Genomic DNA, 16,325 nt, shown 5'->3' on the forward strand with positions numbered 1-16,325 from the left:
GACTTGATGTTCAGTCCAACGATTCTTGCCGGCTGTCCCTGAACCCGATATCCATATCCTTAAACTTGTGGCCGAACCGCTCCTGTATAACTTCAAACATCACCTTCTTGATTTTATATTCAACATGCCTCTGTAAAAAAACAGAATCCCATTTTGATAATGATGTAGCTTTTCTCAACTGCACTCCTCCTTTAATGATCTTTGTCTCTGCACTATTACATCTCTCAGTTCATCCACTCTGTTAAGGATCTTATCATTTAGATACTTGTCTTTTTCCCCCAATAGGTATCATGTACTTGAAAACTCTGTAAACCTGCCTATGCATTCTGCAATCTCCTGCATTTTTCCTCACAGTTCGCCATGCCACCTATCATCAACCTTTGTCCAAATAATTTACATTTATGAAAAGCAAAGGGAGTTTCAGCCCAATCCCTGGAAGAAACCACTATCCGTATCCATCCGATGTGAAAAACATCCAATTACCCCAACTTTTTGCCTTTTGACCCTTAGCCATCTCTCTATCCACGTAGCTACTTTCTCTTTAATGCCACGTGCCTGAATTTTAGTAACAAGTGTGGCACTTATATAAAATCAATATATAACATCAACCATATATTTCCTTTATCCATGCACTCCAAGATTTCCTCAATAAATTAAATTATTAGTCTAGCCTGAACTGTGCTCGAGTATTTTTCTTCTCAAGCAAATAAAAGGAGCTTATTTACTTGCATTCAAGTGCATCTACGTTCCCTCAAAAATATAATTAGCAGAGTAAGGTGTGAAGGAAAGGGATCAAAAGTGAAAGGGGCCTGAAACTCCATTGATATAACACAATTCTTATTCATAAATGATTTTAATTTTTAATAAGCACATTGATCAGAGCAAAAATACTGACCTGGGCATTCCTGTTGGCGACAAATGTACTGTCAGATCTTTGACTGATGTTTGTAATGGCTTGTGCCAGATTCAGTGGGCTCCTACTGGTGTTGATGCAGATGATAAATACTTTCCTTGATGCTGGAGGACTGGCAGAGTGATTGTCTGATTGTCCAATTGTTGTCTCATGCCCCAGTTTCAGATTGGTTGCTTTTCACAGTACAGGCACTCAGTACTCCCAATCAGATAATCAGTGAGAGAGAGAGGGGGAAGGGGTGGCAGAAATCGACTGCTTGCCAGCCACCATGACAGTTCTTCACACCACTCCAATCCATGTAGCCAATGAGGTAAATCCGAACATCTCCACTGCTTACCTACCCTTGTATCCTCGGGTGACCATATTTTCTAAACCGAATTCGGCAACACACAGGGTGGGAGCACAGCCAAGTAGCCAGGACAGAAAACATAGAGTAGCGAGGCTATTTTTTTTTTAGCAGTCTATATTTTAACAGTTCCACATATACACTACAAAATGCCAAAAAAATGTGCATATAATCACCTTGGATGTGACATCACACTATTTAAGCGTATTCGGAGGCCTGAACACCTCCGCCCAGTGCCTGAGGTCACACCTGACCCCTTCCCCCCTCACAGTGACTGAGGTCACACCTGTCCCCTCCCCCACCACCACCCTGAGTGACTGAGATCAAACCTGACCCCTTTTTCAAAGAACATGAGAAAGTCATGTTTAATATTGTGTTCCTCAGGCGTGTCGTTGAAAACAACACAACTTGCATTTATTTAATGTCTTTAACTTAGAGAAACATCCCAAGACCCTTTGCAGGTGCATTAACAAACAAAATTTGACAACGAGCCACATAGACGATATTAGGACATATGACCAAACACTTGATCAAAGAGGTTGGTTTTAAGGAGTGTCAAAGGAGGAGAGTGAGGTAGAGAGGTGGAGAGTTTGAGGGAGGGAATTCCAGAGCTTTGCACCTCGGCAGCTAAAAGCACAGCTGCCAATGGCGAGGCAAAGATAATTGGGGATGTGCAAGAGGCCGGAATTAGAGAAGTGCAGATATCTCGGGGGGGGGGGGTTGTAAGGCTGAACAAAGTTACAGAGATAGGGAGGGGGCGAGGCTATGGAGGGATTTGAAAACAAGGATGAGAATTTTGAAATCGAGGCATTGCTTAACGCTCCCTCTGAAGTTCTCTATCTCCCTATTTGTGGTCTTATAGCCAATTCTTGGTTTATCCTCACTATAATATTGATGTTAAGATGTTCTTTTCTCTTTGAGCCTTTGGCCTATTGAAAACAAGGATGAAAATTTTAAAATCGATGTGTTGCCGGACCGGGAGCCGAGTTTTAGATGAGCTCAAGTTTACGGAGGGTGCAAGGTATGAGACCAGCCAGGAGAGCATTGGAATACTCAACTCACGAGACAACAAAGGTATGGATAAGCTTCAGCAGCAGATGAGCTGAAGCAGAGGTGGAAATGGGTGACGTCAGGAGGTGGAAGTAGGCGGTCTTGGTGATGGAGCAAATAATGGGACAGAAGCTCAAATCAGGGTCAAATAAGACGCCAAGGTTGCGAACGGTCTGGTTCAGCCTCAGACAGTGGCCAGGGAGAGGGATGGGATTGGTGGCTAGGGAATGGAGTTGGTGACGGGGACCGAAAACAATGGCTTTGGCCCTCCCAATATTTAGCAGAACAGGCCGCCAAGAGAATTAGGCATTAGGTTCAAATAGATTATGCAACGTAACGTCATGATGTTCCCTTGTGTTAGTGACCCATAAAAAAAGACAAGCGTTAATGCACTTTTGCAGCGTGCATTTTTTCATTGACATTGAAAGTGTCATTGTATTTTTAGGGGTCCTAATGATATCGATGGCCTGGACAATTTGGGAGACTCTGGATTTCGGACCAGTAATATTACTGAGTTATCTTTAACAGTGAATTACAGAAAATGCACTAATATATACTATAATGACATTCACTGCTGCACGACCCCTAGTGGCAGAGGTCAGCACCACAGAAGGCCTTTCATCATCAGCACTGCTAATGTTGGCGGTGGAGGACGGGATGCTATGAGAAGTCACCCTGCCACATGCAGTCACAGGGATTGACCCCTTAATTACTGACTATCCCGTGCAACTTTCACAACCATACAAAGCTAAAACTATTTTCTCTAACACTAAAAGATTAGGAAGCAATACTAATGGAATATTTGAAACCTTTAAACCTTTTTTAAAATTGCACTCTCTCTCCTCACATTTTGTAGTTCCACAGGAAACAGCAGGCTTCTATTGCCTCATCCAAGTGAGCATTCTTCTTGCACCAAATCCCGTTCACCCGTCACCCCAGTGCTTGCTGACCTACAATGGTTCCCGGGCCACCAACGCCTCCAATTTAAAGTCCTCATCCTCATGTTCCAATGGCCCCACCCCTCGCTTTCTCTGTGAGCTCCTCTAGCCCTACAACCCACTGAGAATGTAGTCTTTCTCCAACTCTGGCCTCGCCATTGGCAGCCGTGCCTTCAGCCATCTAGGCCCTAAACTCTGCAATTCCCTCCCTAAACATCTCTGCTTCTCTACCCCTCTCTCCTCCTTTAAGACGTTTCTTAAAACCCACCTTTGATCAATCATTCTGCCACCTGTCCCGATATCTCCTTTGGCTTGGTGTCGGTTTTGGTCTGATTCTGCACTTGTGAAGCACCATGGGACATTTCACTATATTAAAGGTGCAATATAAATGTTGCTGTCGAACATTGACTATCAGTGGGCTACTTGACTATGCAGGACATCACAGTGAAGCACCTATTTTGACCTCGCCCAATGTGTACCAGGAGTTTCTGGATAGAGTTCGGAGATGGTTCTTGCTGTCCTTCCCAGCCCAGTGTAGATCAAACTTCCCCTCTCCACCATTGACCCTGCTGAGATAAATGAAGTCAGTAGAGACCTGAAATGTAATGGGGGTTCACCCAGTCACCCACCGTATTCCCCGGAAACATCTGGAACCCTTGGAGAAGCGGTGTAAAGAGCTGAAAACGGCTACTTACGACATCTGAAGTTCCAACGGGAGAGGGCGAAGCTCCTTGGAATTTCACGGCCCACAGATCAAACCTGGGACCTCGCCGGTGTTTAAGGCTCAACGCTACATCACATGGTACATTTGGCCCCTCAACCACCAGGAAGGGGAGCTCGCTTGTACATCACTTCTCAATTCACATTATTCTCCAAATGAACTGAGGAATGATAATCTTACTATTGGTGCTATTGCATTCTGAAAAATGCATGGAAAAAAATTGCACCATGTATCACATTTAAAGCATTGTGCAGTGGCGATATATCTAGCAGGCACTCCGAACTCGAGAGTATTGTCATTTACGAGTTATACAGGTTCACTTTCAAGTGGAGTATTTTAGAATCACAAGTGCTTTTCGCTTGACACAAATCTAAGCAGTGTTAGGTTGTATTCAAATTGAAATTGCCCTGATTGTGGATGGCGTGGTGAATAAATATTGATGTGTCTTGGAGAGGGTGCTGAAATTTCTCAGGTGCGAGTTGGGTATTGGTGCAAGGGCTTATGGAATGGTGCCAAGTCTTGACAATAGGTACGATCAATATGGCACTCCTTATTTAATAAGCTCAAACCAAATTTTAAAAATTGTCATCTTTTACTTCAGCCAAGAACCATCTTCAAATTTGTCCACGTCACGAGTTTTATCGTCCAGTAGAAAAAACATTGCTCCATGTATACCTTGAGAAAAAGCTAAAATAACAAGGGGAAATAAATCACAATGTATATTCCTTGTAAAGCTTGAAATGTACTACATACATTTTAGTCAGCCATGTGACTAAGCCCACCCATTTTTGCACCAGTTAACCTCCTTCACCATTAAGAAATGATTCATATTTTATACAACTTTTGTTTCTTTATTTGATTTTCCAAACTCCGATGCCACATCTAGTTTAACATCTGAATTATTAAAAATCACCATACAACGCAGTACATGTATGAAACACTCCAGATGTCATTGCCGAATTACTCTACAGACATGTATTTAGTCTTTAAAATGCTGGGATTCCTAGAGTACAGCTCTCGTTACTTTTTGCTAATTGTGTTCTGTGGCAATATCCTCCAGCTCCCTTGTGACAATTAATTCCAAGTTCTGGTGATCTGGTTGTAACTGACTGTTCATGGAACTGCACCGAGTCTCATTTTCAATACCTGCCCTGCTCCCAGAGCGAGGGTCATAAAGTGTCTCAATGTATGGTTGGATGCCTTGTTCGTCTGTGCGCCCCAAGTCAATGTTAGTCCATTCGTTTAAAGATTCGTCCTCTTCTTGTACCTCCAGGAGAATTGCAGGTGCGGACATTTGAGAAGGAGGCCTGATGGCCGACACGGATGACAAAGGGAAGGACAGAAACCCGGGATATAACACGTAGGAAGTATTAAAAAAATCTAGCGCCGAGTTTTGACCTGTTGAGGGTATAGACACCTGGAAGTACTTGCCAGTTTCGGGATCATACAAGGTCTTTGTCTGCACTTGGATGGGGATATCTACAACAAAGTATTGACCAGACTCAGGATCTTGAAGTAATTTCCGTTGGCTTAATGGAAACGAGTGCACGGATGCAACCGGCCGTGCGCTATTGAATGCCATGATGTTGGGGACGGATGGGATAACACGCGAATCGAGTTGCACTGACGGTATGGGAGAACAGACGAAGGGCATTGGTGATGTGGGTGCACATGGCGAGGACATTGGCACGTTTGAGACAGCCGCGTCACTTTCCGTCTCATCGTTATCTTGCCTTTTCTGCTTGCTGTCGGACCTTTTCTTCCGGGTGGCCAACTTCTTGGCTCGACGCATGGCCTTTTCAGACTTTGGAGGGACAACGGGAGGTTTGCCCGCTGCTTTTGAGTCAAAACTGCACGCCGATTCTGGCCGTGGATTCAATCCGGCTGCGCTGCGCAAGGACATCATCTCCTCGGCGTCAAATTTGTCGCATTCTAGTTGTTCCTCGGACACAAACATGACCGGTGTTTCCTTCAAAGTATTCACGTCAGCATCTTCAGCTGCTGTTTTGGTGATAGCCGGCTTCAGAGTTTTTGTTACTTGGGATGATTTTAACGCGTTACCTTTGATTTTATGCAAATTAGGCCTCGGTGAATTACCGACATTCCCTGCTCCTCCTACATCCTGCTTTGAGAAGATGCTGTAGAATTTTTCCTCGCACAACCTGCCCATGGAAGAGTTGTCTCTCATTCTATTTTCTGTGGAATCTCTGAGCATTTCCTCTGGGAAATGGCTCGGAAACTCCGTAAGGAGGTTCTGATTCTCGTCCTTCCTCTCGGGGTTTGCTGCTGGGTCGCTCAGAGCATAATACTGCAACTCATTCTTTTCCAAATCTTTGTCCTCCTCAGATGCGGGACGACTATTCGAAGAACTCCTTCTGGTATTTCCAGCAGCGCACCTCTCAGTCGGGTAGTCAGCCGTCGCTTGTTCTGTGTCCCGATAGTGGTCATCACCCAGGACAAAATAGGATTGACTGGGTGATTTTAAGTCCTGCGCAGCTTTGTCTTCTCTGGTCGGATGGGAAGATGCTCTGTTTCTGGACACATTCCCTTCCATCATTGGCCAACAGGTATCTTCTGCTCTTTGTGATGCCAACGTATCATCTTGCTTTCTGACATGACTTTCATTGGGACAGTTATCTTTGTGCATGTGGCTGAGTAAGGGACAGTCCGGCTTTCTGTTGCGATGGAATCTATTTTGCTTCTCTTCTGTCTTTTCTTGCACCGTCTTTGCTTCCTCTGGGCTAGTTCTGGCAGACACTGATTTTCTCTGTACAGTTGTCGGAGGACAATCTATTTTCTTCTTCACAGCAAATTTGTTCGGCTGATGTGCGACCTTCCTGTCCCAGCCCCCCTCTGCGCGAATTTCTGTTGCTATCATCGCAGATTGCGGCCTGGCGTTTTTTGTCCGCCATCTGGGGTGACCTCCGGCTTCTTTAACCGTTTGTGGTGACCTTACGTTGAGATAGTCATCGTTCTTCCACGTGTCGGGATCAGCCTTGTGGATTGTTGCAGCTTTACTGAGAAACCCAGCAGTCGGCGTCACATTTATGGCACTGGGCATTTTGTCAGGTCTTTCCTGTTCGTTGGACTCACCCATATTGCTTTCCCGAATCCCCAGCCTTAAAGGTGCAGAAGATGTCCTTTCACTGGCTTGGTGTATGTTCTGAAAAAGGTAGTCCCTGTTTTTGCTTTGTTCAGAAAGGTTTTGTGGGGTAGTGGCAGACGAGTATGTGGATTTGACTCGTTTCCTGACATCTTTGAGATTGTACAGCAGGCTTGACGCCTTGGATTTATAACTGTCACGCGATTGGTAATCAGCGGCCCCTTTAATTTCATCCCCTTGACTCACGGGAAGCGGAATGAGGGGAGGGGTCACTACAATCGTCTGGTTTTTTGACACGTCTGTTCCATTTGTATTGTGGACAATATTTGGTGTCAGGAGCTTTGAAATACTGAAGGTTGGACTTTCCCCTTGAAGCATCTGCTCAGCCAACGTTACAACTTCTTTAACGTCAGCCCCAGGGTGGCATTTTGTGGAGGGAACATCTCCAGTCACAATCGCTTGCTTTTTATGCGGTGGATTTCTTGAGATTTTCCACAGCTGAAAACCTTTTTCCTCGTCCCCATTTTCGATTGCGCCCCCGCTATGCTTTACTTGCAAACTATTGAGTTGCTCTTGTTTTCCTTCGACACTACAATTGTTCTCTTCGGGCATACACGAGTGAAAATTTGAATCTCTGCTATTGGGCGAACAGGGGACTGGTTTATGAGTTGTGTTAGTTTTGATGTCGCTTGGAGATGGCACTTGCGCCAATGAATGCCCCCGTCTACAACTGACGAGTTCGTCACACAAGCGCTGCATCCGTACACTGGACTGCAGGTTGGCGTTAAGTTGTTCAATATGATCCTTCTCCTCGAAGAGAGATTTGCTGTGGTCTTGCCAGGATTTGAATGCGCTGCACTCACTATGAAGGAAGCTGCTCTTTGAATCCGGCTTCTTCACCCTGTTGGCTTTTTGAGACGGGTTCTTCTCTGACTTCTTACTCGAATGATTAAGAATTGTCAAGTCAGAGGGGTGACCTTGCTTCCTGTACTGTGCGTTTGTCATTTGTCTCAAAATATTGGGTTTGCCGCCTTTTTCTTGTGGAGGTTGTTTCCTGTTCACCCAATAATTTTCTTGGCAAGTAGCAGAAAAGCTTGATTTCTCTTTGTGCAAGTTGATGATCGCGGCCGTGTCCCACTGTGCAATGTTTTTAATGTCACTTTCTTGCGGCTGTTCAGAGTGTCCACTCGTAGCTTGCTTTGCACTCGACACGAGGTCTCCGGTGAAATCACTCTCACTTTGATCAAATACTTCAATCAAAGAAGAAACCTTTGACTTGTGCTTACTTGGTTTCTGACTGGAGCCAACGGTTTCACTCAGGAAGCCATTTCCTGCGTTACCCTTGGCATCGTTCTCTTCTCGGACAGGACACTGTCCCACTGGCTCCTGGAATGTGTCAGGTAATTCGTTTGGTTGCTTTTTGATGAGTTTCGATGACTTATTACAGTTTTTCAATTCGCCCGCAGAATGCTTCCTCCTTTCCATGCTTGGAAGACCACTTGCATGAGTCACACTGACAGCCGATGGCGAACTGGGAATTTCCAAATCATTACAGATGCCTTCTTCTGCAACACACAAGCTCTTAAAAGCACGCTCCGTAAGACTACTCACTTCTCTATCCGCTTCGTCCAAAATGCTTCCAACACTCGACGTATCACTCAAACCATCCACGTGTTTAGAATGTCCTTGCATAATTCTTGTCTTAGCTGCACACCCGTGATCCAAAGAGTCCATAATTCTGGCCTGTTCACCAGAATCTGTTTTGTCGTCACGCGTACGTTCAATTCTACTTTCCTTCGTGTTCCTAAAAGTTTTTCCTTCGTACTTATGATTTCTGTAACTTCTTCATCCTTCATCCGTTCAGATACCAAGTCATGAAACAAGGAGTTCTTTCCTGTGCAAAGAAAAATATTGTTACTTTAAAAAAAAACTTGAAAGCTTTATCTTGTTGGAAGTTATAACAGTGGATAAGGTTGAACATTTGTCACCGTTACAGTAATGTTATGTTTGTGTTCTAATTAAGCAATACTGCTGGCATTGGATCTAGCACGCACTCAAATGTCGAGATACAGGGAAATTCAGAATGGAGATAATTGAACTGTAGATGCTAGAAATCTGAAACTTAATTGGAAATACTGGAAACACGCAGCATGTCAGGCAACATCTGTTGACAGACCACAAGTCCATATTTCGGTGTAGGACCCGTCATCAGAACTGAAAGATATTACAGATGAACGGCATTTACAAAGGGACAGAATAAGGGAAAGGGGGAAACTGGGACGATGAAGAACACACAATGTCCACGCACACAGGGACATAAATAGAATGATCTGTGAATGTGGAGAATGGGTCGTTTTGCTATTTTTCGATAGAGAATAGCCCACCAACTGATTTCACATTAGCTGAAGAATGAACTTGTTGGAAAATTCACTTTTTTTTAATAAAGGCATTCGTTAAGGAAAAATAAAAGGATACCGGACCTTTCCAGGTCATTTTAACTGAATGGAGGAGACCACTTGTACATATATAAACCTATACACATCTACACCTGTTCACCAGAAACCCATTCAGCTACTGCTTGACATTTCAACACATTCTAGATTTAGTTCAGAACTGGACTGGTTGGGCCGAATGGCCTGTTTCTGTGCCGTATATCCTATGTAAACTCTACCATATGTAGAACTTTAATCTTAACTCATGGTTTCTTGATCTTACCATCATCTTCCTTGGTTCCTCACAGAGAGATTCCTCACCAGTTTCTATTCACTTCATAATTTAAATCATCCCTAACCTTAATCTTCCCTTTCCTCATCCTCCCCCAGACATTACCATCAGAGGCAGAGCTGCCATCTTTCTCTGGCCACCAATGGGCTGAGGAGTTTGACCTACCCAAACAGACCAATGGCGCAGTCCAAACCCTCAACTTAGTCAACTTACTAACTTCAATCACCTTCCACTCTCCCTGAACTGGAGGCATGTTAAAGAAAAAAAAAGGTTTGCATTTATATAGCACCTTTCACAACCACCAGACACCTCAAAGCACTTTACAACCAATTAAGAACTTTTGGAATGTAGACACTGTTGTAATGTGGGAAACACGGCAGCCAATTTGTGCACAGCAATCTCCCACAAACAGCAATGTGATAATGACCAAATAATCTGTATTGTTATGTTGATTGATGGGATAAATATTTGGCCTGGATACCAGGAATAACTCCCCTGCTCTTCTTCAAAATGGTGCCATGGGATCGTTTACGTCCAACTGAGAGAGCAGACGGGGCCTTGGTTTAACGTCTCATCTGAAAGATGGCATCTCCGACAGCCTAGATTTTTATGTGCTCAAGTCTCTGGAATGGGACTTGAAGCCACAATCTTCTGACTCAGAGGTGAGCGTGCTACCCACTGAGCCACAGCTGACACTGTAGATGGGAACAGGTAAAAATCTATTTTAAGAATATTTGGAAAAAAATGTCACCTTAAGAAAGGAAAGAGAGAACTGCCCTTTATTCCTTTCCAAAAACGCCGACTAAGCTCTGTTGAGTTTCCTGCACCAGCAGCTTTGCTTATTTGGGCACAAACATAATTTAGCTGTAATTGTAAAGTAGAGCCTTAAATTAAAATTCTATCATCCAGAGGGGGGGGGGGGGGGGGGTGGAATCTGAAGTAGGAGGCAATCTTGAAATGTTTGATAAAAATCAAAAAGTAGCACAAAATATAAAAACAGATAGTAAGAGTTTCTACAGGTATATAAAAAGGAAAAGAGTGGCTAAAGTAAATGTTGGTCCTTTGGAGGATGAGACTGGGGAATTAATAATGAAGAACAGGGAAATGGCAGAGACGTTGAACAAATATTTGTTAGCGGTTTTCACGGTAGAAGACACAAAAAACATCCCAATAGTGGATAATCAAGGGGCTATAGATAGGGAGGAACTTAATACATTCACTATCACTAATGTAGTACTAGGTAAAATAATGGGACTAAAGGTGGACAAGTCTCCTAGACCTGATGCCTTACATCCTAGGGTCTTAAGAGAAGTGGCTGCAGAGATAGTGGATGCATTGGTTGTAATCTACCAAAATTCCTTGGATTCTGGGGCGGTCCCAGCAGATTGAAAAACCGCAAATGTAATGCCCCTATTTAAAAAAGGAGGCAGACAAAAAGCAGGAACTATAGACCAGTTAGCCTAACATCTGTCATTGGGAAAATGCTGGAGTCCATTATTAAGGAAGCAGAAGCCGGACATTTTGAAAAGCATGATTCAATCAAGCAGAGTCAGCATGGTTTTATGAAAGGGAAATTCATGTTTGACAAATTTGCTGGAGTTCTTTGAGGATGTAACAATCAGGGTGGATAAAGGGGAACCAGTGGATGTTGTGTATTTGGATTTCCAGAAGGCATTCAATAAGGTGCCACATAAGAGGTTACTGCACAAGATAAAAGTTCATGGGGTTGGGGGTAATATATTAACATGGATAAAGGATTGGCTAACTAACAGAAAACAGAGAGTCGGGATAAATGGGTCATTTTCCAGTTGGCAAACAGTGTCTAGTAGGTGCTGCAGGGATCGGTGCTGGGTCCTCAACTATTTACAATCTATATTAATGACTTGGATGAAGGGACAGAGTGTAATGTAGCCAAGTTTGTTGACGATACAAAGATGGAAGGAAAAGCAATGTGTGAGGAGGACACAAAAAATCTGCAAAAGGTCATAGACAGGCTAAGTGAGTGGGCAAAAATTTGGCAGACGGAGTATAATGTTGGAAAATGTGAGGTCATGCACTTTGGCAGAAAAAAAATCAAAGAGCAAGTTATTATTTAAATGGAGAAAGATTGCAAAGTGCCACAGTACAGCGGGACCTGGGGGTACTTGTGCATGAAACACAGCAAGTGATCAGAAAGGCCAATGGTATCTTGGCCTTTATTGCAAAGGGGATGGAGTATAAAAGCAGGGAAGTCTTGCTATAGCTATACAAGATATTGGTGAGGCCACACCTGGAATACTGCGTGCAGTTTTGGTTTCCATATTTACGAAAGGATATATTTGCTTTGGAGGCAGTTCAGAGAAGGTTCACTAGGTTGATTCCGGGGATGAGGGGGTTGACTTATGAGGAAAGGTTGAGTAAGTTGGGCCTCATTGGAATTCAGTAGAATGAGAAGTGATCTTATCGAAACGTACAAGATTATGAGGGGGCTTGACAAGGTGGATGCAGAGAGGATGTTTCCACTGATGGGGGAGACTAGAACTAGAGGGCATGACCTTAGAATAAGGGCCGCCCATTTAAAACAAAGACGAGGAGGAATTTCCTCTTTCAGAGGGTTGTAAATCTGTGGAATTCGCTGCCTCAGAGAGCTGTGGAAGCTGGGCCATTGAATACATTTAAGATAGAAATAAACAGTTTCTTAAAAGATAGGGGGATAACGGGTTATGGGGAAGTGGAGCTGAGTCCATGATCAGATCAGCCATGATCTTATTGAATGGCAGAACAGGCTCGAGGGGCCATATGGCCTACTCCTGTTCCTAGTTCTTATGTTCTTATGTTCTTAAATAGCTTACTCCTGCTCCTATTTCTTATGTTCTTCTGTTCTTGATGCCATACCTATTTTCTATCATCTGACCTTGCCATCTTGCATTGTCATAATATACAGTGCTTACAACCTGCAATAAAAAGATTATACTTTTTTTGTTAACCTACTGTAAATGGAAATAATAATGATTGTAATTCAAGACTTGCATCCAATCTCACAAATCGTGGCTTAAGTAAGGGTAAATATGTTTCTACTTATGCGGTTCGGTATCAGATTTTTATCGCATAATAATCCTGTAAAGCACCTTGGGATGTTTCACTACATTAAAGGCATTATATAAATACAAGTTGTTGTAGTTATATTGTGCATTTCACATCTTCAGGTCTGCCTGAGACACTTCAGAACCAATGAATTACTGTCAAAGTGCACTCACTGTTGCTATGGAGGCAACAGCAGCAACCAAATGGTGCACAGCAAAGCCTCACAAATCGTCAATGACCAGATAATCTGTTTTTGGTGTTGGTTGATTCAGGGAGGAATATTGGTCAGGACACTGGGATAATTCCCTGCTCTTCTTTGAAAGTATGAAGGGGGCCATCATGCCCACCTCAATTGTTGGATGGGTCTCAGTTTAACATTTATTAATTGTACTTAATTAACCCACAATTCCCATATACCTCAATTTTCTTAAGAAGACAGGGACAGGAACTGAAACAGAAAATACCACTTTTATCCACTGGGCTAATCCCAAAGCTCACAGTAATCAGAGAAAAAAAAGGGATGGAATATCGCTGATCTTCTCCTTTCCCTAGTCCAAGGGCTCCGTGGCCAATAACAGCATTCCTATTTGACTCTCAACTAATATCAGTCACCTCACCACCTAACTAAATATATCAGATTGAACTTGGGACTCTCCTGCTGTACACGGCTCAGTACCACACTGGAAAGTGTATTTTCCAATAAGTCAACGTTTTCTCAATCTTAAATATGTCCAAGTGCTGTTGTAACTATAGACTGGTTGCCACAGTGGGTGAGACACCAGCCTTTCATCCCTGAAACCTGGGTTAAAATCCAGCTCAGTCTGATAGATGCAAGAGCCTTATGTAAAATGGATTTGGGCGGTCTCCATGCAGTTCGATTGGCTCAAGACATAAAACTGTCCCTAATCTGGCAGTAATTGGTGATCGCAGTGTGGGAAACAGAAAAAGAAATGCTACAAGAGATACTTGGGGTAGTTTAGAAAATAAAGATTTATATAGCACCTTTCATGACCACCAGATGTCTCAAAGCTCTTTACAACCAATGAAGTACTTTTGGAGTGTAGTCATTGTTGTAACGTAGGAAATGAGACAGCCAATTTGCGCACAGCAAGCTCCCACAAACAGCAATATGATAATGACCAGATAATCAGTTTTTTTTTGTTATGTTGATTAAGAGATAAATATTGGCCAGGACATTGGGGATAACTTCCCTACTCTTCTTCGAAATAGTGCCATGGGATCTTTTACGTCTACCTAAGAGAGCAGACAGGGCCTCGGTTTAACATCTCATCCGACAGACGGCACCTCCGACAGTGCAGCACTCCCTCAGCATCCCTGGAGTGTCAGCCTGAATTTTTTTTGTGCTCAAATCCCTGGAGTGGGACTTGAACCCACAACCTTCTGACTCAGATGTGAAATTCAGCTCTAAACTGAGCCACAGCTGACACTTAAGAGCTCAGTTTAGAGCTGAGATGTGTTGTTGGGGCAGAGTAGAGGGAGATTTGCTTTGCAGCTAACTAATAGCTGACTTGGGTGTACTTGATACCGAGATGGAAATGGTTCCATTCTCTAGCACCAACATCCCTCACCTTGGTGTGTGCAAATTCCATTGGCAATATACACTGACACAATGGGACTGTGCAATGAATACATTTTCGATAAAAAAAAACAGGACCTTGAAACTAAGAGGGAGGGTCATTTAAAAATAACCATTTTGTTTATAAGATGGGTTGTAGAATGCTCTGTAATTTCCTATGTAACTGAACATATCTGAATCAGTTAAACATAGATATCAGCGATATAAAATATGAAACACAATTTTCAAGGTAATTACAGTACAATATGTTTAATGCTATTGAGTATAAACATATATAATTGATGTACACTTCAGGTTGGATAGAAGGTAATCCTACCTTATTATTTTTAGAAAACAAAATTCTTCTTTACAAGTTACTTATGAATGGGTTACATTTAATGTACAATTGACACTTGCATCATACAGAAAATATTTCTAAATTTTATAAAATGACCTGGGGTTTCATGTCGTAGAATCTTACCATCGCTTGCATATTTTTCTCAATAAAGTGAGATATATCAACTGCATGAATTAGTTGAATAGCTTGCATTCACAATCTTTAGCAGGAATTGTGTGCTGACAACTGCTCTGCCAGTAGAAGGCAGAGTGGTCCATAAAGTACAGTATCTCCTCACTGACTGCTACTGACTGAAATATCAAAGTACTAGACCAGCTGAAAAAGTTTTGAGAGCATAATGCCTGAAAAGGAATCTGTCTCCTCTCAATACTGCGTCGGTAATGCTGATACATTGCACGTAATTAAAACAGTCTGTAACAGGTGCCACAGGGTCTCCATGCTATCTTCTTGGGCCGTGTCAGTTTAGGACACCGAAACCCTCCCCAGATAGGCCTGTGATTTAAATCATTCTGTAAATATGGGTCCTGCAAATGTTCCCCCCCCCCTACCCACCTGTCTTGTCTCACAGGCTGCCCTCCAGTGGCCTGATGGAGAACCACTGAAATTCTCCCGGATTAGCAGCAGGAAGGTTCCAGTCCAGTTGCTGCTTGAGCCAAGAGCTCAGATCAAATAAAAATATTGTGGCTTTGTAGCTTAAATATAATTTAGAAAGAACTTTCCCCTCCGTGCCTCCATCCACAGTGACTTTATTTGTGCAGTTGAGGCAACCGTCACGAGAAGTATTTGGGGAAGGTCTACTGACCTGTCAATAAGAGAGTCAGACATTTCTCGTAGCTTGATTCCACACTCCAGGAACATCAGATGAGCAAGTTATGATTACCTGCTCTTCCCTTCCTTGGCTCAGAGGATTGGCCACTGTTGCTGCCATTGCCATTCCATGGACAACCAACAGGACGCTTCAGAAGGTGTTAAAACTCAACTGAGTTATGCCACTTAGAGTTCAAAGGCAGGCTTTGGACCCGGGACCACTACGTGGGCAACCAGCACAAAAACCGAGACCATAACTTTTTTGAAATTTATCTATTTATTTTTCACACGTAAATTAAAATATTAAAAAAAAAACATGTCCTAAAATGAAATGGACACTTTAAAATGGATGGTCCATTTTTGTTTCAAAGGCAGCTGAACAATCAATTTTACATATTTTTACATGACAGAAGAAAAGCCTTGACCTTAGACGTACCTGCTGTGTCAGCTGAAGTAACGGGGCTTGTGTGCATTCCGACCAGGTTCCTGTACATTTAAAGCCTCCTGTCACACCTTCATTTGGTCTCATTGCTGCCCATCTATAGCGAGAAGTTAAATTTAGTGCAATGAACTAGATCCTTTGCTAGTAAAACTTTGATTTAGCGTAGCTGTGACCTTCAGCCATTTTGACACTGCTTGAACTCTCTCAGTACATGGAAAGAGACTAGGGCCATTATTAACATCAGAAATGCTTATTGTAAACTAATACGCTAGACAAAAGTGATC

At 42.9% G+C, this 16,325-nt stretch overlaps 1 protein-coding gene across 6 annotated transcripts in view; it reads right to left on the bottom strand.

The window, feature by feature from the left end:
- Nucleotides 1–4,798: 4,798 nt before the first annotated feature.
- The window catches only part of c22h10orf71 (chromosome 22 C10orf71 homolog), a 58,312-nt gene continuing 46,785 nt past the window's right edge, over nucleotides 4,799–16,325 (bottom strand). For 4 of the 6 annotated variants that reach the window (XM_070865750.1, XM_070865748.1, XM_070865747.1 and 1 more), the window contains 2 exons: nucleotides 16,036–16,138; nucleotides 4,799–8,965 (listed from right to left, as the gene is read on the bottom strand). In XM_070865750.1, the coding sequence (XP_070721851.1) occupies nucleotides 4,999–8,805 (3,807 nt within the window). In that variant the 5' untranslated portion in view covers nucleotides 8,806–8,965; nucleotides 16,036–16,138 and the 3' untranslated portion in view covers nucleotides 4,799–4,998. Of the gene's footprint in view, nucleotides 8,966–12,643; nucleotides 12,729–16,035; nucleotides 16,139–16,325 lie in introns of those variants that run through there. The other 2 variants (XR_011588357.1, XM_070865751.1) reach the window with 2 other exon arrangements.

The sequence above is a fragment of the Pristiophorus japonicus genome, chromosome 22 (genome assembly GCF_044704955.1).
Source record: "Pristiophorus japonicus isolate sPriJap1 chromosome 22, sPriJap1.hap1, whole genome shotgun sequence".
Lineage (NCBI taxonomy): Eukaryota > Metazoa > Chordata > Chondrichthyes > Pristiophoridae > Pristiophorus > Pristiophorus japonicus.